Source organism: Phyllostomus discolor, chromosome 8 (genome assembly GCF_004126475.2).
Source record: "Phyllostomus discolor isolate MPI-MPIP mPhyDis1 chromosome 8, mPhyDis1.pri.v3, whole genome shotgun sequence".
In the NCBI taxonomy this organism is placed as follows: domain Eukaryota; kingdom Metazoa; phylum Chordata; class Mammalia; order Chiroptera; family Phyllostomidae; genus Phyllostomus; species Phyllostomus discolor.
In genome coordinates this window covers 29,747,937-29,775,419 of record NC_040910.2, presented here as the reverse complement: position 1 = coordinate 29,775,419, position 27,483 = coordinate 29,747,937, and the positions used below count along the sequence as shown (strand labels likewise).

The window sequence follows — 27,483 nt, the reverse complement described above, 5'->3', positions numbered from 1 at the left end:
TCCATGCTCATGGGGTCCATGGCTGCCACTTTTTCTTAAAAGAATTATTACTCAGGCTAAAGTGCTATCCATTTATACTTCAGAAAAGGAAAGTAGGCTGGAATGTGTGGCCAGAGAGAACTCTGACACACAGGTTAGGTACTACCAGACTAATAAACTACAAGAGAGTGGGTCTGAAGAAGAAATAGACAGAAGACAAATTCAAGAACTCCCGGATACAGCTCGTGAGGACTGGGGAGAAGCTCAGGACGGAACTTCTGAAGAACACAAACACTAAAGTGGTCGCACAAAAAGGAACTTAAAATTTACAAGGGGAAGATATTCCCACTTCCAAATGCACTCCAGATTCTAACTTCAACTTGACGTGGGATACTTGGTAAATCACAACCTCTCCGAGGTATATAAGTCAGGGAGGCTAAAAAGATGACAATGGATGATGGGGATATTTTAACTGCACAACTATACAGCTATATGTAGAACATATATTGTGACTATAGTATTATAACATTCAAACATTAAACCCTTCCTAAAATACATGATCCAAGAAATCTACAACATTAGAATTACTTTACAAAATTATTTTTGCCTTTAGCTCTAACTACCAATTTAAGGAAATACAGAAAACACACAAACATGTTAAATGACAGCTCAGGAACTTAAACCCAAATTAGGAAACAAATGACCGATTTCTTCAACAAATAAATAGTAAGATAAAGAGGGAAGGGGAGGCAGGGTGCTATAGAATTAAAAACAAACAATTTTTATGAAACAATTGGGGAAATGTGAAATAAACAAGATATTTGATTTCAAAAATTATTCATATTTTATATATGATAATAACCTTAAAAGAATTCTTATATTTTAGAGATGCAAAATGAAATACATATAGTCAAAGAAAAACCAGAGCTGGACAGTCGTTAAAATAGTAAAAACAGGTTTTATTCAGGACTATTGCAATGGGGGAAAAGAGACCTTGACATAGAAGTTGGCTCAATTCCCAATACAACAAAGAAGTAGGAATTCAGAGCCAAGGAGAGAATTAGGGGGATTATCAAAATACTAAGAAAATTTGGATTTAGGATAATGCTGGCCTTGTAGAATAAGTTTTGGGAGTCTTCCCTCCTCAGATACATGTTAGTTCTTCTTTAACTGTTTGGTAAAATTCACCTGTAAACCAGTCCAGTCCAGAACTTTTGTTTGCTGGGGGGTTTTGATTACAACTTCAATTTAATTAGCTGTAATTGATCCACTCAGATTTTCTGATTCTTCCTGATTTACTTTTGGAAGATTGTATGTTTCTAAGAATGTATGCATTTTGACCAGATAAAGACACTACAATGAAAGAAAATTTTAGGCCGATAACCCTGATGAACACAGATGCTAAAATCCTCAACAAAATATTAGCAAACCAGATCTAGCAACACACTAAAAAAAATCGTACACGATGATCAAGTGGGATTAATTCCAGGAATGCATGGTTAGTACAATATCCACAAATCAATAAATGTGATATACTATATAAACAAAATGAATGATAAAAATCACATTATCATATTAACAGATGTAGAAAAAGCAGTTGATAAAATCCAGGACCCATTTATGATAAAAAGAAAAATCCTCAACAAAGTGGGAATAGAGGGAACATTCCTCAACATAATAAAGGCCATGTATGACAATCTCATAGTTAACATCATACTCAATGAGCAAAAACTAAAAGTGTTTCCCTTAGGATCAAGAATAAGACAGAGATGTCTGCTTTCACCTCTTATTCAACATAGCACTGGAAGTCCTAGCCACAGCAACCAGACAAGAAGAAATAAAAGGCATCTGAGTTAGGTAGGTGGAATAAATACTTTGCATTCATTTATCAGATAAGAAAACTGAAAACCAGAAGTGATGGCACTGACTAATATTAAGGAGCTAAATATTAATATAACCTGTATCTTCCCTCCTGTTCCTTTTTCCTCCTGAATGATAGGAAAGGAGGGCCCCTCCTTTTGGGGGTCCCTGGGCAATACAGTTGTAACAGTATAAGTGAGTGATACAGTTCCTGTTACTCCACTGAATACCCTACCAGCTGGGGGGGGGGGGTCCACCCACAGGCCCCACCCCCTGACCCCCAGCCACCAAGGATGAGAATAAGTCTACCAAAACATGATCTGCCTGGGGAGGAAAGGTGGCCACCCTCATAGGAGAAGGGCCAAGAGCCTTTTCCTCAATGGGCTTTTATTGGGTTCGTTTTGCACAAGAATACAGGTAAAGCTCATTAATCATTGTCAGGCAGTAAGGATCAAACAATAGATAACATACAAAGACTATGAGGACTTATTCTGAGTCAGGGTCTGTTAGCTAAAGGGCTACAAAACCTTGGGCTACAAAACCTTGCTCCAACCTCCATCATTTAATTGAGAGCATTCTAAACAAAGCAGGTTTCACAGGATTTTACATATTCTTTCTTAGGCCTGATCGCCTGGGAAACCCGGCCTTTCCAACTCAGGGCTTCACCACCCTCTGTCATTGTTTCAGGCTTAAGGCATTGTTTCAGGCATAAATCAGGCAGGGAAAGTAAGGCAGCCAAGAGATTAGGAGACATCTCACAGACAGAATGAAGACTCAGGCTACATCAAAGCCAAGGGGCGAGGGTCCATCACCCCCTTTTGCTATAGCCCTCCAAGTCCTTTCCTGGGGCCTCCCCATGATCGTGCCTGTCTTAGGTCGTTCCCTCCTTGGGGAATCTTACCCATTGTTGGCTAACTAAGAAACACTGTGGGGCCAGGCAGGGTGAAGTAAAAGGAGCAGAAGCAGACGCTCCTGCCAGGGAGAGACAGGCTTTCTCTCCTTAGTGGCTTATGGTCCAAAGGTCACTCACTCAGCCTTAGCCATGGGGGGATTACAGCTTCTGAAACCAGGCAGGGCAGTTCCCAAAAACCAACTTCATAAATACCCAGTTAAACTGAAACTTTTCTGTATATACCTATACTAGTTCAATAAATAAAAAGGAAAACAGACTCCTAAAAATTATAAAATATGACTAGCTCATATGTTAAGTAGATGAAAATTCTATAAAACAACAAACTTTTAATGAGCTTCTACTGTGTGTGAGCCCATATATTAGACATTGTAAGAAGGGTGGATGAAATAAATCACATATGTGGCTGTCCATGCCACATAGGGGATTACTAACATCCCCTCCCCAAAAGATTAGAAATAAGGAAAATAAGATTGCTCAAGAGTTAAAGTATGTACTCAATACATAACAGAGCAGCTCTAAACAGAACTATGCAGACAATAAAATAAGTAACATACTTTTGTAAGCCAACAAGAATTAGCAGAATTATACTAAAGAATAATATAGTTAAATCTAGGAAGATGGAAGTCAATAAACAAATAAGACGAGGAAAATCAAGAAAGCGAGCAAAACAGAAGCAATACCGTTTACTAACACAGAAGGGGCTCCTACCCAAACCTGAGAAGTCAGGTAAGGCTTTCTAGTGGAAATGAGGTCTAACCTAAGGAGCAATGTACAAGTAATAACTGGTATTGTATGCAAAGGAAACATGTAGAGAGACCTGGGGATAGGACAGATGGGCACAAGCGCAAAACTAATATTTACAAGGTCCAGGGCAAGAATATATAATAGGCAGTTAGTCATTAGCACAGTAGGACAACAGGCCAGGTATGGAATGTCACGAGGCAGAAAGCTCTGGGTGACTAGCAATGGGCAAAACTGAGAAAACAAGGTCTCGTCCCCAGGGTGATCTTTCCTCCTCCAGCCTACTGCAGTTTAGGCCCCCTGACCTTTCGTATTATCAGCCATGCAGTTTGGACTCTCCCCTGACCTCTCCTCCCCTAGCATGTTGCCAGTCCTGTGGTAACCTCCTTAGAGGAGGTACAAGGGGGCCAGAGAATAGCCTCATAAGACTCCCATACAAGCCCCTGAATGACTACTCCCTTAAACGTTAGGCCCTCAGGATAGTGAGGTTCACTGGCATCAAGTAATCTGAAAAACAAAGCCTCTGATGTGCATCACAGTTTTGGTCAAACAAGAGATGACATTTAGGCCTCCCTTGTGTTTCAGCTCCAGGCCTGGAAACCAGACAGAGCCGCACCATGGCTGGCATCAGGACCACATGCAATGTCCACTAGCCTCCCCTAGTGCAGACTAATCAATAGAGACCACGACCCTGAAAGGACACACATGAAAAAGCTGATGAACATTCCAGTGAGATCCTCCCCCAGGACCTCAACTAAGATCCCCACCTTTAGAGAGCACATAAAAGCCCTTAGGTCTAAGGACCCAGCATTGTGTCAGTCTCCCTCTCTCTCATCTCTCCCCCTTCCCTTCCCCTCCCCTCCCCTCCCCTCCCTTCCCCTCCCCTCCTTTCCCTTCCCTTCCCTCTCTCTCTACCATGCCATCTTCCTTTAAGTGTGTCCCTTTGCCTTTACTTCTCCTATACTCCAAGGGCCCTGCTTTTTGCCTCTGTAACTTGTTTCTCCAGCCCACACCACCCAGCTGGCTCACTTCTTCCACAGCTTACTTCTACCTCTGTGATTTCCTAAATAAATTTTTGTTTATATTTGAGTCTTGGCTCTGAATTCTTTCCTAGCCAGAACTCAAGTAGTGAGGTTGCTGAACCCAGGTCCAATTGCTGGTAACATGCGGTGCCATCCCACCGCCAAAGAGTACAAAAAATGTCCACTTGCCATATGATTAAATATTTTAAAAGCATAAAGTTAGGAAACCATTAATAAAACATGTTCTGGCCTCCTGCACTGAAATATATACTTCGTAATAACTTGAAAGTTTTGGCCAAGTTTCATAAATCTACAGTTTTATAAATTGGTGACAATTTAGAAAACACTGCAAAGCATTAAGGAAAAAAAAAAACACCCAAATTCTATCACCAAGAGAAAAATCCTTATTTTGATATATTTCCCCCGCCAAATATGTGTGGGTATATGTAACATTTTAAGAGAACTGGGACGATATTACAGACAGATTTTTATCCTTTTCATATAAGCCCTTCCATTTTGTAACTTATATTACAATACAGAAAGTTACCTTATTCAGTTACCCAATGTGCATTTTGCAGCTAGCTTATCTTAAAATAGAGTTCTCAAAGTGTGGTCAAGTATATTTTATAGACCTCTAGAGATCCCCAAGATCTATTTCAAGGGGTCTGTAAGGTTAAAACATTTTCATAAAAATACATTTATGTATTTAAGTGATATATGTTATCAGTTTCCCACTGCTACTGTAACAAATTACCACAAACTTCCTGGTTTAAAACAATACAGATTATTCTATCACCATCCTGGAAGTCAGAAGTCTAATATCAAGGTGTCTGCAGGGCTGCATTCCTTCTGGAGGCTTCAGGGGAGAATCTGCTTCCTTGTTTTTTGTCAGCTTCTGGAGGTGGCCTACATTCCGTGGCTCCTGTACCCTTACTCTTACCACTCTAACTTCTTTAGTCAGACTCTAATCCACCCCCCTCCCTCTTTTAAGGACCCTTGTGAGAACCGTGGAGTCACCCAGATAATCCCACATAATCGCTCCATCCTCTCTTAATTCAAAACCATGAAATCCCTTTTATCATGTCAAGTCACATACTTACAGGTCACAAACACACATTACTCGTAATGTAGTGGCCATTATGCAGTCTACACAATGTTCTTTGTCTTTTTCATTTGGTTTATGGTACTACAGCAATAGTAGGTAAAATGGCTTGCATCTAGCACAAATCAAAGCAGTAGCACCAAAATACAGTAGTAGTCATCATATTCTTTCCCTCATGCATGCCCAAAAAACAAAAGGCCTGTGTCCATTCCAAATGTCCTACATAAAAATGTAAAAATTATTCATTCTATTAAGTGGCAACTCTTGAATGTACATCCTTTTAATATTCTGTATGATAAATGGGAAGAATACATAAAGCACTTTTGCTTATACTGTGGAACAATGGTTCCATCTTGAGAAAAATCACTTGTATAGATTTTTGAGTTGTGGTTGAACTTTTTTCATGGAACATCATTTTTATTCAAACACACAACTGATACACAAACTACAGTTCCATGGACCTTAGTTTCTGGCAGAATTTTTCTCAAAATGAATCAAGTGAAACTGTCTCTTCAAGTAAAACAATAAACAGTATTTGTTGCCAATAATAAGATTTGAGCTTTCAGGCAAAAATTAAATTTGAAAATCTTATATTCACCACTGTGCACCTGCCAGCTTCCCAACATTTAAAGACTTATGATGGGACTGTGAGATAGGTGGCAATATTTAAAAATATGATGACTTTGTATAATAAAATGTGTGAATACTAGCAAGATGTGCATAAATGTGCTATATGCTCAACTGTGCCCCTCCAATTCCTACAACAGAAGCCCTCACACTAAGTACCTCAGAAGGTGATTATATTGGAGACAGGGCCTTTAAAAAGACAGTTAATGTTAAATGAGGTCTCTGAGGTGGGCCCTATGCCAATATGACTAATGTCCTTATAAAAAGAGACCAGGGCACAGAAATACACAGACCATGTGAGGACACAGGGAGAAAACAGTCATCTACAAGCTGAGGCCTCAGAAGAAATCAACCCTGCCAAAACCCTGATATTATGCCTTTAGCCTCCAGGACTGTGAGAAAATAAATTTCGGTTAAGCCACACAATAGATGGTACTTTGTCATGGCAGTCCGAGCAAACTAATACATTTAGTGAATCAATTTCCAAATGACTAATGCATGATATTATAAAATCATGCATGGGTAATAAAATCCACTCAGAGCACAAGATAGGCCAATGGATTTCAATTTCACATGACATAAAATGCTCATTAATATGGTTTCAGTTTCCATACTGCAATTAACCTTTAAGAAATTACTGTTTGTCGAGTTTTGGTACAGTATTAAAGAAAAATATCCAAAATGATCTGAAAGGCCATTTAAATGATTCTTCCTTTTCTAACTATATATTTGTATCAGGTCAAATTTTTTTATATATTCCTTACAAATGCATACTGGTATTCTCATACAGCTGACCCTTGAACAACTCGGGAGGGGGATTATTAGGGGCACCAGCAACCCCACTCCACCTCATCCCCACAGTCAAAAATCCATGTATGACTTTTGACTTCCCAAAAACTAATAGCCTGTCTAATGTTGACCTTACCTATAATATAGTCAATTAACACATATATGTGTGATATATTGCATTCTTACAATAAAGTTGCCTAAAGAAAATATTATTAAGAAAATCATAAGGAAAACAAAATACATACATATTTTATGCATTCATGACATACCTAACTTTTTCTTAATTTTTTTGATATTCCTAGGCTACATAGTTTGTGGTTTTACCAAATTTCAAAAAACCTTTCCAATATATTTATTGGAAAAAAAATCCGCATATAAGTGAACCTGTGCAGTTCAAACCCATGTTGTTCAAGAAGCAAGTGTGTGTATATATATATATATATATATATATATATATGCATATATTTCTTATATGTTCCAACCAACCAATGTACCACAACAAATCAAATGCAAAAGCAGCAGAGACTAGTTTTACATCAAGCAAGCTATTACTTATAAAAACATGAAACAAAGCTACTCTTCTCACTAACTTTATTTTTTTTTGGAGAATACAGTTATTTATAAATGTTATTAACATTATAATGTACTGAGTTATTGTTATTTTAAAATGAATTAAGTGTTGAAATTTTTTGTTTTAATTTTTAATATGGTAAATATTGATAGCTGTAATGTACATTTTTTTTAAAAAAGCTTATTAGAGTCTTCAGTAATCTTTTTTTTTTAAAGATTTATTTACTTATTTTTAGAGAGGGGGGAAGGCAGGGAGAAAGAGGGAAAGAAACATCAATCAGTTACTGTTCCTGCACCCCAGGGACGCAACCTGCAACCCAGGCATGTCCCCTGACCCAGAATTGAACCAGCGACCTTTCACTTTGCAGTAGGAGGCCCAACCAACTAAGCCACAATGGTCAGGGCTTCCGTAACTTTTTAAGAATAGAAAGAGATCTTGAAAACAAAAAGTCTGAGAACTACTTCCTCAAAAGATATATTTCTCCTGCCAAAAGCCAGGCATCTTGTGGATACTGGGAGAATGCTTTATTCTTTTAAAATGTCTGTGATAACTACTCCCTTTCAAATTTATCATAGCTGAAATTATCATATCCTTGTCACATGGAATATAAATTTTAGACCTTTTGTTAATCTCTTATATCTTCTGGTAGATACAAAATTATTTTCAAAACAAAATCTCTGGTGTTGGGTCAACTAGTTCTCCATATAGGAAAAAAATTAATCTGAACCCTTAACTCCTATCAATATACAAATTAATTGCAGGTACATTATAAGTCTAAGTGTGAAAGACACAAAAAATAAAACTTCTAAAAGAAAATGGGAAAAGATCTTCATGACCTTGAGGTATGGGAAGATATCTTAAAACAAAAATACAAAGAGAAAAGGAAAAGATTTAACTAGATTTCATTAAAACTGGTGACATATTCATTAAAAGATACCAGTAAAAGAGTGAAAAGACATACCACAGGGAGGGAAGAAATTTGCAATACATATACATAACAAAGAACCCAAAATCAGAATGCACAAAGATCTCTTACAAAATAAGCAAACAAACAAAAAACAAAAACAAAAGAAAAAAGAAGCAGCACTTCAAAAGAGGCAATCTAAAAAGCCAATGAACATACAGAAGGCACTTCAACTCATAAGCCATCTGGCAAATGTAAATTAAAATCAAAATTCAAGACTACTGCACCCACACTAGAAGAGCCAAAATTTTTAAAGCTGGTAATATCGAGAACTTGTGAAGATGGGGAATAAACCAGACGCTCACACAGGAGTGGTACCATGTGTGTGCTGCAACCACTTTAGAACCATCTTCGACAGTATCTGGCAGAACTACAATCCACATACCCTGTCACCTAAGAATTTCATTCCAAGACATAAATGCATAGAATTGTCTACAAAATGTGTGCAAAAACATATGTACATTCACAGCAGTATTAGTATTTTATTAACAACCAAAATCTAGAAAAAAAAAACTCTCAATATCCATCGACAATGCAGAATGGATAGAATAGACAGACTGCCAGCATGTTTACACAATGGGATACTACAAGGCAATGAAAATAAATTAACTACTGCTATAGTCAACAACATAGATAAATCTCAAAACATTAGTAAAGTACACTGGACCCATAAGTATATATGTAAAATTCCATTTATATAAAATTAAATACCTGCAAAACTAATGTACAGTAATAGTAATCAAAATAGTAGTTACCTTTGAAACTGGAAGGGGGAACAAGGGAAGATTCTGGGGGTCCTGATAATGTTTTCTTTCTTGATAGAGGGGTAGTTCTATGAGGTGTTCACTTGGTAGAAATTCATCAATTTCCACACTTAGAATTTGATGGTGGTTATGATGGTTAATTTTATGAGTCAACTTGACCAGACTAAGAGATGCCCAGATAGCTAGTAAAACATTATTTCTGCAAATGTGCCTATGAGGGTCCTTCCAAAAGAGATTGGCATTCGACTTGGGAGAGTGAAAAAAGATGCCCTCACCAAAGAAAGTGGCCACCATTCAGTTGGTGATCTGAATAGAACAATGAAACAGGTGAATTTGCTCTCTGTTTGAGCTGGGTTATCTGTCTTCTTCTGCCCTCAGACATAAGGGCTCCAGGATCCAGGGCTCAATCTGGGACTTCACCACCGGTTCCCAAGGTTCTCAGTCTTTTGGGTTTGGACTAGAATTAGACCAGCAACTTCCCTGGGCCTCCAATTTGCAGGTGGCAGTTCATGGGACTTCTCAGCTTCCACAATCATGTGAGCCAATCGCTCCTAAGAAGTATCTTCCTACATATCAGTATCAATCCTATTAATTTTGTTTCTCTGAGAACACCAATTACAGTTGTGTACATCTCTGCACCATGTTATGTTTAAATTTTAAAGTTCATCCAAATACAAGGCTTTCTTTTGGGGTAATGAAAATGTTTGGAACTAGAGAGAAGTAGTAGTTGCACAACCCTGTGAGTGTGCTAAATGCCACTTAATGGTACACTTTAAAAGTGGTTTTTATGTTACATGGATCACCTCAATTTTGAAAAAGTTACTCAAAAGTGCAAACTCAATAAAACAAATATATACAGGTTCATAGATGTTCATGACTACAAATATTAAGAGTTGTAAAGCCCAACTTACCAACTACTGTGTCACCATCTAACAAATTGTCATCTTCAGAAGTTTGGAAGTCCATAATGACACCTGCTCCATCTAAAAGCTCCTCATCACTACTCGCACTGGTTATACTGTTATAGCTGTTTCTATAGTAGCCTCTATGGAACAGTTGCTCAGACTCCATTGAGCTGTCTGGTTATCTGAAAAAAGGAGAAAAACTGTTTAAAAAATTTCCCAACACATAATAAAGATTATCTAGTACATGACAAAAAGAAACTTCTGATCTTTGTATTGAAAAAATATTAAGTTCATTCACTGTAACAATAGCTCAACATCTAACATGTTAAGTCTTTTAGGATGAGTTAATAATTCTATCTTCACTGTGCAGCTGTAAAAAAGAATTAAGAATTTCTTCAGGTAGAGGTATATGAGTAAAACAATCTCCAAGACCAACTGTTAAGTTGAAGAACAAAGTACAGAGAAGTGTTTACAATACACTACAACATATGTGGGGGTGGGGTGAATGCAGTATATCATCACTTGTACAGACTGTCTCTGGAGGGATTTCCAAGAAAGTTGTCCTCATGGGAAAGGAACAAGGTGGCTGAGGTGCCAGGTCTGAAAGGGAGACTGTCCCTTTGCATATTTTAGGAGAGGCAAGTACAAGTTTTAAATACTGTAATTTAAATGATTTTAATATTAACTTCATTCTTTCTTCATTTTAAAATTTAAATCTTCAGAGCCCATTGTCAAATATCAGTCATGGAAAATATAATATGTAACAATTCTCATGTTTTCAAAGCAGATAATGCCAAATAAGCGTACATTTTTATTGGTTTACTCCTAGTTTGATTTTTTAAAAATGCATCTACCTACTCGCTCAACATCAAAATGGTACACATTAGCAATCGACTTGGAAGGTTCATGTGTAGGAGTTGAAAGACAGTCATAAAAATAGCGAAACCAGTAAGCCTTGTAAAACAAGACTTACTACATATGTCATAATAAGTATATACAGGAAATAAAAGATGAGAGGAACTAAGCATACTCCACTTTTAGTGCTGAATTCTAGTAGTGAAGACTTGAAGTGTTTTAAGACAATCTCTTGTTCTCAATAAATTTTCCTTCTGCATATGGAAAATATCAAAGAGCTATAATAATTTAAAAAATATTTGTAAAGCTTTTATATATTTTTAGAAAAATAAAGTATTACTATTTTAAAGAGATTTAGTATATCAATTTCCTAATTTAGAGAAAGTAAAATTTCGAGAGCTCCTTGGGAACATATCTGCATTCTCAGCATCTGATGGTGACTGGTACATAATACATGGAGAAATAAATGTCAAATTATTTATTCAAGCAGTGAGGTAAAAGATCAGTATTAACTGGTCTTGGAACAATAACAAAAAGCTAGCATATATGTTACAAAGAAAAAGGTAAATATGTACTGCTTTATAATTTCATTAATGTCTTATGGTTACCTCTACCAAAGATGGTCTATTATTACATATTGACATTTTTTAGAATGTACTAATTGAGGCAAGAGTTTTATATTTAAGGTAAATGTTAAGACGGAATAGAATGAAAATAACCATAGTAAGAATTTTGCAATGTCCACAGGAGCAATCAAATTAAATATTATGGCCCTTGAGTAAATAATCAAAAGCTTTTTTAAGAAATAAGCATTAATTGTTCGAGAATCGTTTTAATTTTGATGTATCAAAGCATGCAGGCTAAGATTTTGCAAAGAACACAGACATTCTATTCCTCACTTCTTTACCTGGTAATCAGATTAGAAGGCCTTTATACATATAACATATACCAAATAAATATTAGTTACAGGCTTCATATCACTGAGAAATCTCTCTAAAATAATTAAAACTTTCTGTATACTGAGACCTCAATCAGCAAGTTCCAACATATCTCCTCCATTTTATTCCTAAAACCCCCTCAAAAACCCTAAATGTGGTAACTTAACTCTTTCAAAATGTTTAAAAACTTCATTTCACTAACACCTCTGAAACATCTTAGAACTCCACACCTTCGTAACAAGAGCAACCAACTCTGTTCCAAAAGTTTATTAAACTCAACTCTGCATGGTTAGTATTTCCATAAATTTGATAACTTAAAAAAAAACCAGCCCTGGCTGGCATAGCTCAGTGGATTGAGCGCGGACTGGGAACCAAAGTGTCCCAGGTTCGATTCCCAGCCAGGGTACATGCCTGGGTTGCAGGCCATAATCCCCAGCAACCGCACATTGAAGTTTCTCTGTCGTTCTCTCTCTCTCTCTCTCCCTCCCTTCCCTCTCTAAAAATAAAATAAATAAATAAAATCTTTAAAAAAAAAAACAAAAACCCCACAAACTACTCCTATTAACCCAGAAACCTTTAGAACTGGGTTAATAGGAACCTTTATAGAACCTTTGCACTGTCTGCTCAGCAGCCACTAGCAGGGAAACATGGCCAGTCCAAACTGAGATGTGCTCTAAGGTAAAACACCCAATGCATTTCTAAGACTTTACAAGAAAAAAAAATCAAATATTACATTAATAATTTTATATTGATGGCATGTTGAAATAATACTTTAGCTATATCAAGCTAAATAAAATACATTATCAAAACTAATCTCATCACTTTCTTTTTACCTTTTAACATGGCTCCTAAGAAGTTTAGAATTGCACATATGTGGCTGGCAGTTACAGCACAAATGTTTTTATGGGCAGCACTGCCACAAAGTACTCAAAACTACGATGGCATAAAGGAAATATAAAGAAGCAATCTGGAATCAGTGTTAAATCTTTTTAAGTTCTAAACTAGGTGGTCCCAAGCTGGTCCACAAAAGGCTATTTAAATCATAACACAGCACCTGAAATTTTGCATGTGAAAACAATACTACAGTCACCTTTTCCTTTTTAATTATCAAATACATATTCAAAACATTATGATAGAAACATAATAGCCTGCAAATATTTTTTATAGAGTTATGAAGACTACAGCAATAAACTGATGAAAATCCCTGGGGATAAAGCCTGGTTTCCCACAGTAAGTTCCTGCATGATCTATGTAGAGTCATCCTGACCTCCTCTAATCTGACCCCCACATGGCAGCCAGTGTAGTCTTTTCTAAAAGCAAGTCTGACCAGTAATCTCTCCCATTCCATGGATTAATTCGTCTTAATCATTTCTCACCACCTTTAACAGACAGAGTTGAAACTAACGGACAAAGCCCTATGCAGCCTGGCCTCTGCCTAGTTCTCTAGCTCCATTTTTTCTTTTTTTTTCAGTGTGTACCTCTTGCAGTGTGTTCTTGGCTCACCAATCTTTCTCTCAATCCTACCAGGCTTTCCTGTCTCTGGCCTCTGCCTTTATTGCTCCCTCTGCCAAGAATCTACCCTTCTCCTCTTTATCTAATCAACTCTCTTGCTTATTCTTCAGAGCAAGTATCCCTTTATTTATTTAACAAATTCTTAAACAAAGTTTACGTTAAGCAGTATCCTAAATGTGTCACAAATTAACTCATTTGATATTTGTCTTTTAATGCAATCACAACCCTAATGCAATCACAAACCTAAGTGCTATTATTATCCCCATTTAACAGATGAGGAGACTGAAACATGAAGAGTTTAAATAACTTGCCCAAACCATGCAGCTCGTAAGGAAAATCTCCTTTCACCTACTTACTACCTGGGCAGATCTTTCCTGACTAGACCAGATTCTCACTGTTAGTTCTTACAGCTCTCCTTTTCTCTTTTTTGGCACTTATCACAGTTGTAATATTGTACTTATTTATGTGATTACTTAAATAATGTCTGTCTTCCCTTCTAGAATGTATAATGAGGTCTGGCACTGTGTCACTTTTTGCTCAACATTACATATTCAATCATTTGCACAGGAACTGGCACATACCACTTCTTCATTTTTTTTCTAACTGAACTTTTTGAGATAATTGTGACCTCACATGCAGTCGTAATAAATAATACAGAGAGATCCTTGTACTCTTTACTTAGTTACCAATGGTAACTTGTAAAACTATAGCATAACATCACAGGATACTGACATTGATAAAGTCAAAATACAGGGCATTTCCATCACCACAAGGATCCTTCCTGTTGCCCTTGGACAGCTAAGACCACATTCTTCCAGCGCCCCTCCCACCCTTTCCTTAACACATGGCAACCCGTAATCTATTTTCTACTTCTGTAAGTTTGCCATTTGAAGAATGTCACATAGCCCTGGCTGGTGTGGCCCGGTGGACTGAGCACCAGCCTGTGAACTGAAGAGTTGCAGGTTTGATTCCCAGTCAGGGCACGTGCTTGGATTGCAGGCTGAGTCCCCGGTGAGGGCGCATGTGAGAGGCAACCACACACTGATGTTTCCCTCCCATTCTTCCTCCCTTCCCCTCTGTCTAAAAATAAAATGAATACAATCTTTAAAAAAAAAAAGAATGTCACATAAATGGAACCATTCATTATGGTATTTTGGGGGATTAGCTTCTTGTAGTCAGAATAATTCTCCAGATTCATTTAGATTGTTGTATGTATCGATCACTCTTTCCTTTTTATCGCTGAGTAGTATTCCATGGCATGGGTGTACCAGTTTGTTTAACCATTCACCCAGTGAAGGCCCAGGCATGTGTCCTGACCAGGAATTGAACCAGTGGCCTTTCAGTTCATAAGCCAACACTCAATCCACTGAGCCACACCGGCCAGGGCAGCATGTTTAGTTTTTTAAGAAACTGCCAATTTTACAATCCAACAAATAATGTATAGGTTATACAGTTTCACCATGTCCTTACCAGCACTTGATGTTGTCACTATTTTTTATTTTAGCTATTCTAATAGGTGTATAGTGATCTCTCATTGTTTTAATTTACATTTCCCTAATGACCAATAATGTTGAACATTTTTATACACTGTTTGCTATTTGCATATCCTATTCAATGAAATGACTGCTCATATCTCTTGCCCATTTTCTAATTGGATTGCTTTTTTACTGACGAGTTTTATATTTTAAAATATATATACTAGGTACTAGTCCTTTGTCAGATAGGCTGTTTGTAAACATTTTCTCCCACTCTGCAGCTTTTATTCCTTTCAAGCAGGCCTATCACAGAGCAAAAGTATTTAATTTTGATGAAGTTTAATTTATCAATTATTCCTTTAAGGACAATGCTTGTGGTGTCAAAACTAAGAACCCACCTCACAAAGATTTTCTTCTGAATTTTTTCCTTAATGTTTTATAGTTTTGTATTTTACATTTAAGTCCATGATCCACTGAGAGTGAATTTTGACATAAGGTTTAAGACACAGGTTGAGGTTTGTTTAGTTTTTTTGTTTGCTTGTTTTGTTTTTGACATATGAAATGTCCAATTGCCACAGCACCAGTTGCTGAAAAAGTTATCTTTCGTCCACTGAATTGTTTTTGTGCCTCTGCCAAAATTGGTTGTGCAAATTTGTGTAGGTCTAATTCAGCATTCTCTGTTCTGTTACAATGATCTATGTGCTTCAACCTACAGCAATACTACTGTTTTGATTAGTCCTGAAATCGATATATTAATTTCTCGCTATTTTTGTTTCAAAACTATATTAGCTCTTCTAGTTCCTTTGCCTTTCCATATGAATTTTAAAATAATCTTATCTATATCTACAGAATCTTTCTGGGTCAACTAACATTTATAGCATGAATAAATAACAAATGCATAACAGATTCATGGCACACCTCTACTTAGATGTTAAATGGGAACTCAAATTCAACAAGACCGAAACTGAATAAATATTTGCCCCAAACTTGCCTGTCCTCCTACTTTCCCTATAGGAGTTTACAGGATCACCATCTACCTAGTAGCCAAAGCTAGTTTTCAGAGTCATTTACTAATTCATTTAACAACCATTTACTCGTCAGTGAACATATACCAGGCACAAAGCCAGGTGCTGGGGTAATAAGATATGGTCCCTATTCCCAAGGCAGTGAGGTTAAAGATAAACAAATAACTACAGCATGGTGTGTGAGTAGTACCACAGGAGAGCTATGCACAAGGTATTTAACAATTAACACTGAAAAGGAATAGCATGCTGCCTGGGAAAATTTGTGAACAGATAGTAACAAAGGGTAGGTTTCAGCTGAGTACTCAATGATTAGGATGAGTTAATTTGACTAAGTATAAGATAAAGTCAATACAGGCCAAAAAAAAATGTGCAAAAACAGCAGCATAGTAACAAAGCCTGCTTAGGTTTTGGCTCATGGAAGAGAAGAAGGGGACTAGAGTAGTGGGAGAGATGAACACAGGTCAGACCAAGAAAGGGGCTCATGTCATGCTAAGGAACTCATTGAATTTTTACTCATTTATACATGTGGGAAACCATTAAGAGTTTGAAGAGAGAAACCATGCATCAGATATGAATTTTAGCAGACCAATGCTGGCAGTACTGTGGAAGACAGATAGAAGGGCAAGAGACTGAAGGCTAAAGATAGGAAGAGAAGTTAGGTGAGGTGATCCTTATTATAGTAGACCCTTCAACAATTCCAAATATATAAGATAGCAAGGACATACTGAAATAAGGCATAACAACTTGGAGGAGGAGAAAGATTTTGAGAAATATTTAAGAGGATATAGTAACTAATAAAATGTAGGGAATGGTAAAAAAGAAATCTAAGATAACTGCTAAGTTTCTGACTTGACTGATTAATTCAAAGACAGCTGGAAGAATTAAGTTTTTGTCTCCTACAGCTTATAAGACTCAAGACTTAAGTGTTCTTTCCAACTGTGAAATTAGAATTATGAAGGGGGACCCCCAAAACCAGAATTTATTTAAAAAATTGTATATTTATTCTTCATGTTGAAACTTCAGTCACCTTCAAAGTATACTACATTTGATGCAATATGCCTATCAAGACATTTTTCCATAGCTCAAAACAGTTTTGAAACTCATCAATGTTAATGTCTTTTAGTGCTTCTGCCATTTTTTTGTTTCACTTCTTCCACATCGGCAAAACATTTTCCTTTGAGGACTTTTTTCACAGGGGAAAAATGGTTGGGGAGTGAAATTGAGTGAATGGATAGGGTGAGGTATGTGGGCCATGCCATTCTTGGTCAACAACTGTTCTTGTAAATCACCCATCATGAAATGGACAAACACACTGAAAGAGTCTTCCAAAAAAAAAAATTCACTGAAGCTGAATGCAGCCTCTCACAATATCAGGTGGTACACTGATACAGATGGGTTTCTAGAATATTCACCTAGCAGAGGAAGCCTGTAACACCGGGGGCCCACCCTCCAGAAGAAAATTCCAGACTTTTGAGGGGTTCCCCCTCATACTTCCAAGCTTTAGTCCTATTCAAGGCCATACTACAATAAAGGGGATGTAATCTAGCCCCCAAACTGTAACAGGTGGGGAGGAGTTAGAAATAAAACGACCCCGGAAATGGTAGTTAAGTGACTAATAGCCTGAGGTAGTATATTGATTTTTTTTATAGCTTTCAAAAAAAGTTTCACCTTACTCATAAAGAAGACTGGTTAGGGCTGAGGACCATAGCTAAGTGTCAAAGGTATGTTAGTCAGCTATCTGGTTGGCTAGTAAGTTGACATAAAAGTATGCACAATATGAGTGAAAGAAATGAAAATCCCAAATGTTACCAACTAGAGAGAGAGACAAAGTCTCAAGAACAATGATGGCAGGGAAGTGAAACCAACTGATGTAGGCATTTGTATGTAAGAAGCATTTTCATGTAAGTATTTTAAGAACTGTATGTGCTAAGTACTGAACACATTAAAATGTGACAATAAATTTAAACAATAATTTATTCATTTACTAATGTTTATAGAACAGCTACTAATGTACTAGAAATTGTAAAAAATATGAACACAATTTGTATTGATTAATAGCATATTTGTACATGACTTACAGCTTTCAGTAACCTTAAGTATAAATTACTTTACCATCCCCAAATGGGATGTTGTGATCTTTTCCCATAAATTACTATGTATCTACATAATAAAAGGCAATGCATGACAGATGTCCCAGGAGACACAAAAATTGTTACAAGAGCTCAGAAAAAAGACCATATTCCATTGTATGGATTTGATGATGAGAAGCCTTCTTTGGAAGGGACAAGCGTAAGTTGGACCTTAGAAGGTCAGTGGGATTTTATGGGGCAGAGAGACGGGTGAAGAGGTTGTTAAATAAAGCAAAAGTACTGTCTTGCATCAAGCTATGGAGCCAAGAAGGCAACAAATACACTTGGAGATGAGAATGTGCACAGGGCCCAAGTCCAGTCAAAGGTTTCATGCTCAAACAAGCATGAGTAATAAAGCACACCTGCATCCAGAACTGCGATGGCTAACAGCGTAAGAAAGGTTCTTGGAAAACATATAGTGACCACTAACTTCATAAACAAAATTTATGAAAAGCTTCTCAAAGTGATTTTACCATGGCATGGCATCATGAAACTCAGATTGTGACACCACAGTAGTAAGAATTTATTCTGACACAAATTGTCAATTCATAACTGATTTCTCCCAAAAGTAACATTACCTGATTACTGTTATTTACTGATTACTGTTAATAGTAACTGTTAATTAAGTCAGCTGGATGTCTAAATTGTTATGCCTTACATTTTTCTTCAAAAAAGTATGAAATGGATAACTCTAAAGGAAGTAGCTGTCTACTCTGAAGAAAATTTCTTTGATTCATAATGTTAGAGGCATGCCAAAGGTAAATGCCAGATGATTTTAAAAGGATAAACACACAAATATAAGGCTCAGACTATAACAAGGAAGAAAAGTAAACAAAAATCCAACAAAAAGGTGCCATGGAAGCCTCACACTTTGAAAACCAAGTAATTTTCATGATTTTACAAAACAAAATGTTCAACTACTTCCCATGAGGTCAAGAAATATAATTTGGTTCCAAAGTTGCAGATCAAAATCTTTCCATATTTTAGCAATGTGAATGGGCAGTTTCCCCACATGCATTCATCCTCCATTTTATACTTAAGGAACATTTATCTTCAAGAATCAAAATGAATCAAAGGTACAATGTTTATATACACATGTGAATGTGCATATGAAAAAATGCAAGACGGTTTATTAGAGTAGGACAATGAGAGTTTTAAAGAAAAAAGAATTCAAATTTCTGTAATTATTTGTATAATTGAAAAATAAATTAACCCATGGCGCCAACTCTCTCATCCTATCTTTTCTTGGAGCATTTTAATTAGTCTTGCAAGCATTTTAGTGTAGCCATTGAGAGCAAGAGCTCTGAAGTCACACTGCCAGGCTTCAGTCTCAGTTCTGACACTTCCTGAATCCTTGGGCAAATTAATTAAATCCTGTATGCCTCAGTTTCTGTATCTGTATAATAAGGAACCCTGGAAAGTGCCTACTTCATGGAGTTGGTGTGAGAATTGAGATAATCTACAAAAACCACTTAGAAAAGATCCCGAATCACAGAATTCACTCAACAAGTATTAACACTTATTATTTCATAAGTTTTAGATCACTACTGACAAGATTGATTAGAAACTTAGCTGAAAGTTCTACAAAGCAGTCACAGCAGCCAAACCCCATAGGATACACCGGATACTGCTTTGATATCTGACCCACCACAGAGATCAAATCTGGCTTCCTGAGGTCTGAAAATTATTACTAACATGTCACAACAGGAAATGGAAAGCCTAACACCAACGTGACCTGAAAACTGCCTATTTACTAACATAAAATCATAACCTCAGCAAATCTACTTCCCTGAACTGTCTACATCCAAAACCTGGTTAAATACTTGCATTTCTAATAAGCAACATATGGTTGAAAACACGTTAAAACAATTTCCAAGTAACGATGTAGGTCCTAAGCATTCAGACGCTCTCCTAAATCATTTGACCCATTTTTCAAGCAAAGAATCAAAGTCTTTGAGTTATTAGACATGTGGTGATCATGTAAGGTCTATAAATGCAGAATAAGGCACATAAAATTGACATCAGTTAAATCACTTCCATACAGACCTCATCAAGAAAAAAAAATTCTAAATTAGCTCTTTGGAGATGAAAAGAAAATCATTTTTGGAAAGATTCAATAATCAATGACACAAGTCACAATGATGGTGCAGTAACTGAATGCATAGATCAAAAAAAGTTTACATAGTTTGCAGAAATGAACTTCTGAATTACCAAAAAAAAACAAAAAAACAAAAACAACCCCGGTACAGTCACTGTTAATTCAATTGTAATAAATGTGCATATGTAAATATAATTGTTTTCTATGTCTTCCAGTTTTAAAATGTTATACAAATGAAGCACATGCAAAATTAATTTGACATTCTAACTTCTGGCCCAAGATCAAAATACAAACGTTTTACATATACACATCAACCTAAAGAAATAAAAACTCAATATTTACTTTAAATTTGGGCAAATTTAGAGCAAGTAAATCCCACTCTCTGAGTTCAAATTTAATCTTTTCCTGCAACTTACTTCCGTTCTATTCAAAGGTCCTTCGACATCTCCTGGACCAAACAGGTGAAATATTACAGTACGTTCGAGGGTATATAGCTCATCAGCGTGGATTTAACATCATGTAGGTACACCTGTTATACATAAGCCAAGATAACAGTCTTGGCATCACAGTTGACCCAGAACCCGTGAACAGGACAGCTAACGAATTTTTACTCACATAATGCAACTCACCTTGCAGCTCAGAGGCATAGCAAAATCGGTGGCTGTTTTCTGCACTGCCTTTGGATTCTGCATCTGTTTCAAACCCAAAACCTAGCTAACCCTGGAAGCTCCACCTGAAGAAGCTTGACACAAGAACTATCGTAATTTAAAAAATACCTGGGGTTTTCGACTGAAGCGGTTACGGAAATTTTGCCAGGTGGGACTTTTTGTTTTTTTGGTCCTCCTCCAAACACAGGAGCAGCATAAAGTTGAATCAGCTTGCGTTGGGCCCTAGAGTTAACCTGCTGCTACCCAAAATTAAAAATAATCTCCAACATCACTTTCAAGAGACTAAAACTGAATCCAAGGTCTAACTCGGGACGAAGTAGAATGGCTTTCAACCCACCACACCCTCCTTTCTCAACAAGCAGCCGATTCCGGCCGCGGGCGAACTTAGACTACGAGAAAGGCGCCGCAGGTTCCGGAACCGACCGCCCCGACCCGAGGAAGGGGAAGAAAAGCAGCAAAAAATCCGGAGCCCGACAGGTGCGTCGGCGCGTGACGTCACCGCGTAGACGTGAACCGCCGTTCAGCGTCCGGCCGCCCCAACACCTCCTCCTCCGGCCAAGCCAGCTCCGCAAAGGCGCCTATTGGGCAATTCGGAAGCAGGGGGCGGGGCACCAGGAGGAACCGACCGCAGGAGTGGGAAGCACTCGGCGGAGGGCTGATCTGGTAGTGAAACCTTTCCTATGGGTCAGCTCGCGTCACTCGGCTTTGCTGTTTGCTCCGCTGGTGACCTAGCGAAAGGACTGGAGGCGGGTGCGTCCGGAGAGGTGTCTCAGAAGTCTAGACACGCGCGCCTCCAGCAGTGCCCTCGAGGAGCTGCACTTCCACGCTGGGGAGAGAAGACTATTCTGGAGCTGCGCGTGAAACGCCTGCAGGCGTCGATCCCGAGACTGAAAACCAAAAGCAGCCGTCGACAAGTGCTAGTAACTAACACTTAGACCGTGAGAAATGTGGTCCTTGGAATTCAGACCAGCAGCAGCCCATGCTGCCTGTGCTTATAGGTCGCGCGCAGGCAGGGAATGCAATGGGGTCGCATGGCCGCGTGCGTCGCCGCAGGCATTGTGCCTAGCGTAAAGAAAATCGATAACCCAAATTTAGCAATTATGCATTCTGCTGAAATAATGCTGGCAAACTACATATTTTTAAGAAAATATGTAACTTTTTTCAAAGTGTAAATTCAACTTGTTATAACTGAATATGTATTGAACAGCTTTCATCATGGGCACGACAGGATCAGTCACCTAGATTTAAAAAACCTGCTGTATTTGCGTCATCTATATTTGGGTGTATTTTGCCCCCTGAAGCATGTGAAAGGATGCAGACATGATACTTTACCCCCTGTATACTTTTGTATGCATCTGCTAAAAAATAACAATCTCTTCAACACAATCAGAATACCATTATGGGCTGTGAAACTAAAGGGCTAAGTTATCTGCTCCCAGCACTCCTAAAATACAGCGGTTGAACAGGCAAAAGGTAACAGTTGTAAGCATTCCAGTTCAAAAAGTAGTAGAAAGGAAGATGGAGTCATTGTTCTCAAATGCACAGCCTCCTATTACAGGTGATGAAAGAGTACCCCTCTCTTCCCCATTACAGTAGTTATTGGGGGGGGGGGGGGTTGCTCTTAATAAGAAAAGGAAACCCCCTTTGTAATACCCTCACCGGAGAGTGTTTTATGCCTTAAGAGGCTTGAGTACCAGCTTTTTCGGCTGATACCTGTTTACACCAGCTGACAACCTCGCAGTTTCAAGTCACCCATTCACAATCACTTTAATTCAGGGCCAGTACCAAACCATGATTCAGGTTTTTCTCAGTGTAACTTTATTTCAGAACCCCCTTTGCCCTTCCCTGTGGCTAGGCCTTGCATAAAAAATAGAAGTTAATGCAGTAGGTTTCCTTAACAAGCAGCCCTCCCCCCAACACCCGGCAAAAAAACCCTCCAAAAGTGCTTGCAATCTAAATCCTGAAACAAGGAGGTCTAGTCACCCAACATGTGCACTAATCAAAGGGCCGTTCAAGTGGCCTTTTCAGGAACAAGGAATTCAGCTTCTTGTGATTAAAATAAACTATACCCTACTATAATGAATATTCTAAAAATTCTTAATCTGGTTTATTTAGAAAACCTAAAGATTAAAAGGTCTTCTAAGGATGTACCTTAGAGCCAAATTTAGAGATTCCCTCTTGTTGCCAGGAAAATCTACACTCAAGGAGAGGCATTCTTTGGAGTGCAAAGAGTTGAAAATTATAGGATATTAGGTAAAAGAGTTTTATTATTTGTTAAATTTTTGTAACATAAAATGCTGCTTTGTGTTGTGTGAGAAATTACCTCAATGCAGTGATACCCACCAAATATACTACCAGGTGAGTTATCCTGGAGGTCATAGAAAGAAAGGCTAAGACATCATGAGAAGCACAGGGGTAGAAGAGAGAAAATTAACATACTTAGGATAGGGTACAAATAAGATGGGAAGACCCATGAATTGAAACCTGTGGTTATGCAGTGTTCCTATGCCCTGACTCTGTTTGGCACATTGACCTTCTTGCTGATGGTATTGTAATTGGACCAGAGTTGAGGTTCGAGCTAGGGACCAGAGATGGAAGATGCCTAAGCCAATGACACACTCTGGCTCTATTGGAGCGATACACTGGCAAGAATTTCTGTCCACAGCAGTAGCTTGCCAATTCATCCGAGCAGGTCCAGGTTTTGCACAGCTTGAGCAGGACATGTGGGACACAGTATGACTGTCACCACTAGGTGGCAGAACTAAGACCTGTGAATGTTGAATGTCTCATGTATATTTAGTGTGTCTGGAATATATAATATTTAATGAATATTAGTGTCTCTTGTATGTTTAGTGAGTCATGAATATTAAGCATCTCTTGGTCATTCCAGCCTTTTCTATGTTCTCAAGTATATGCCCTACTAACTTTTTATCTGTCCACCATGTGTTGCAGGTTAGTAACTTATCTTTGCTTAACACATGACTTTTGTCCATCCTATTTATATCTTTTCTTCCAGGAAGAATTGAGAATTCTCAGATAATACAGTCCTGGTCTTCAGAGTATGGTGACAATGCAGTCAAATTTCTTATGACTCCATTACTTCTATCACGATAGATTTAGTGGAGCCACAGTAATTCCAAGAACAATATTCTTTTGTTTTACTTGGGAAACTGTTGAACAAGTTTCTTAGATTTTTTTTTTAGAAAAATGTTGAAAAGCAAGCAAAAACTTTGCTAAACTAAGTGGAATTTTTCACAAGAGATTTCCAGGTATTACATATTTTCTTCTTTCACTGCAGATAAATTTCCTAATTTTGGAAACAGGCACAGAGACTCTGAGAATAACAGACAATAGCCACAGTCTATTAATTAGTTATATGCACTTTCTATGATCCTTTTTATAAATAAATCCTAAATCCTTTTATGGTAGTATATTCCTACATGGGGATTATTTCAAGTATCTTTTATAAGTGGGCAAGAACAAATCAACTTGTACACTTCCTTCTGTAACATTGTTTATATTGTGCACTACCTTATTCCTTTATCCTAACTTGTTTAAAATCTGTTGTTTCTGACATACACAACCATTTTGTCAGGAGTTCTCAACGTTCACTTTGTATCAGAACCATCTAGGGAGCTTCAAAAGAGATACTCTGGCTTGGGTCCCACCTTGGTATTTTTGTTTTAATTGTTCCAAGTTTGGACCTGAGGAAGCATATTTTTAATTACTCCCAGTTAATGAGCAGGACTCGGTCAGAACCACTACATTAGACATGGAACATACTATTTAAACAAAGAGCTATATGATAGTTTGGTGATAAAACAATAGATTAGGGAAGAACTTTCTCTAATTCCTCTGGCATTTTTGTTAGAGAATCTGGTGGTGTTAAACCCCCACTTCAACAGACTTGGATGTTTCAGATGGTTAAGAATTAAAGCTAAATTCTTTGAACATTTTCTTTATGTGCTAAATAAGTACTTCCAACAGAATCTTATCCCTTCTCAACAAATGTTAGAGAAGGGATCCTATTCATTGCGGTAATCACCAGATCCTTTACTTGGCAGGGGGTGATAAAGAAGGAGTTTCCAAGGGCTGAGATGATACCCAGTAAGGAGTTTTTATAGGTCCAGCTGTGGGCTTTTTAAACCACATAATAAAAAAAAATGCCAGTGAGCCCAATCTCCATACTCTGCTCCTGGAACCTTAAGGGGATAGGCGTTTGTATTAGTATTCCAGAAATTTAGTGGCTTGAAATAGCAAAAATTCATTAGTTTAGAGTTCTGCAGTTTAGAATTCCAACACAAATATCACGGGCAGAAATGGTGTTGGCAGAGTTGTGTTTACTTCCAGAGGCTCTAGGGATGAATCTATTTCTGTGCCTTCTGCAGCTTCCAGAGGTTACATCTTGGCTCATTGGCCCCTTCCTCCATACTCATATTTAGTTACGGTGGGTTGAGTCCTTCCCATATCCTATCATTCTGAACTTTTTTCATAGTTACATATCCCTTGGACTCTGACTCTCTTGCCTTCCTCTTTTACTTCTAAGGGCCCTTGTGATTACATTGAGCCCACCTGGATAATCCAGAATCATCTGACTATTTTAAGGTCAGTTGATAAGCTACTTTAATTCCCCCTTGCCATGTATCCTAATATATTCACACATTCTGGGGATGGGAGGGTGGGTGGCCATTATTCTGCCTACTATAAATTGCTTAAGTCAGCTTTTGACCACAGATGTTATATGCATTTTTAAAAGCCTTCTGTGTGGGTGGGGAGATGGGTTGAAGGTGGTCAAAAGGTACAAACTTCCAGTTATAAAATAAGTACTGGGATGTAATGTACAACATGATGATTAGTTAGCACTGTTGTATGGTATACATTAAAGTTATTGAGAATAGGTCCTGAGTTCTCGTCACAAGGAAAGAGGCCCTTTTATTTTTTGCATATATTGGATATTTGAGATGATGGAGGTTAACTTATTGTGGTAATCATTTCACATATGTAAGTCAAATCATTAAGCTGTATCCCTTAAACTTATACAGTGCTATATGTGTTGGGAACCGCCCTGACTGGTATCAGAAGCTGAAACCCCCACCTAGGCTAAGGCTAAGGGAACGCCCTTGGAACCGTAAGCCAGCAAGGAGACAAAAGCTTATCTCCCTGGCAGGAATGCTGCTTCTGCTGCTTTATTCATAACTGAACCCCAAAAAGCTTGGTCGGTTAACCAAAGACGGGTAAGATTCCCCAAGGGGGGAATGACCTAAGACAGGCACGGTCACTTTGGGAGGCCCCCCAAAAGAAGGACTTGGGGGGCTGCAGCAAAAGGGGGTGATGGACCCTCACTCCTCGGCTTTGACAAAACCTGAGTTCTCATCGTCTGGGAGAAAATCTCCTTATTGCCTTAGTTCCCTTGCTCCACCTAAGCCTGAAACAAGAACAGGGTGGTGCAGCTCTGTGCTGAAAAGGGCGGATTCCCCGGGTGATCAGGCCTAAGAAAGAGTATGTAAATTACTGTGAAACCTTCTTTGTTTAGAAGGCTCTCAGTTGAATGAGAGGGGTCCAAGGAGGAAGTTTGTTCCTCAAAGTCTTACAGCTCTTTGACCCCGACTCAATAGACCAGCAGACTTCCTTGTTTTCTATGGTTCCTTACTTCCCCCTAATGAGTACTGTACTTTACCTGAATTATTATGCAAAATGAGCCCAATAAAAGCAGGTATGGACTGTAAATCAGGGTGCTCCCCACTAGGGGGAAGTGGCCATTTCGTCCCTACTTCCCCACAGAAACTAGTTTGTCTCTGCACATGTGTGTTTTCTCGCGTGTTTTTCGGCGAGCCATCCACAGCGTTCTGTGGTCACTGCTGGCCGGTGACCCACGCACAACATATATGTCAATTATATCTCAATAAAACTGAGGGGGAAGAAAACAAAACAAACAAAAATAAATAAAAAGCCCTCCATACACAGGAAGTATTTGGAGACATAACTAAAATAAGTCATGTGAGTCAAGTCAGGTTCTTCTACTTTAACTCATGTTTTTGGTTAGAATTGAGCCAAAGCAGTAATAACAAAACTCTGCCAATACTCACATTAGCTTTACTCCTCCCTGACTGACCAGCTAAAAGAACTTTGGAAAAAGAAAGGGGAAAAAGAAGAAAAACTCACAATGTTAAGAGTATACCTATTCCAACCAGGTCTGGGACTGCTCGTTCACTAGTCTTGCTTTCCCTGGCAGAGAGAGAGAAAGAAGTGATAGGCATTACCAGTGAGTGGAGGTGATGTAAGCCATTCCCTTCTGCCAGCAATTCCACCACGCTGAGAGTGGCAGGTTGTAATGTGCTATTTTGTAGAATTGGCAAAATAAAGAAAAAAGCACTGGGAATCACAATTCAGTTTCTTGTAGTTCTTATTCTCTGACCCTAGTCAAGTTGCTATAAATTTTCTTTGAAGTAAAAAACCTGGAGATGGGATTATTTCCCATAACTATTTTTAAAAAATACATTAAAAAACAGTTCTACAGAAAATCAGAAATATATAAGGCTGTATAGA

General features: G+C 38.0%; 1 protein-coding gene across 2 annotated transcripts in view; it reads right to left on the bottom strand.

Annotated features, from left to right (window-relative positions):
• CLCN3 (chloride voltage-gated channel 3) overlaps window positions 1-27,309 on the bottom strand; it is a 76,322-nt gene extending 49,013 nt beyond the window's left edge. The window contains exons 1-2 of one of the 2 annotated variants that reach the window (XM_028521883.2): window positions 20,899-27,309; window positions 10,244-10,419 (exon numbers count right to left, since the gene is read on the bottom strand). In XM_028521883.2, coding sequence (XP_028377684.1) covers window positions 10,244-10,403 — 160 coding nt within the window. In that variant the 5' untranslated portion in view covers window positions 10,404-10,419; window positions 20,899-27,309. The remainder of the gene's footprint in view (window positions 1-10,243; window positions 10,420-20,898) is intronic. The other variant, XM_028521880.2, reaches the window with a different exon arrangement.
• Window positions 27,310-27,483: the final 174 nt, after the last annotated feature.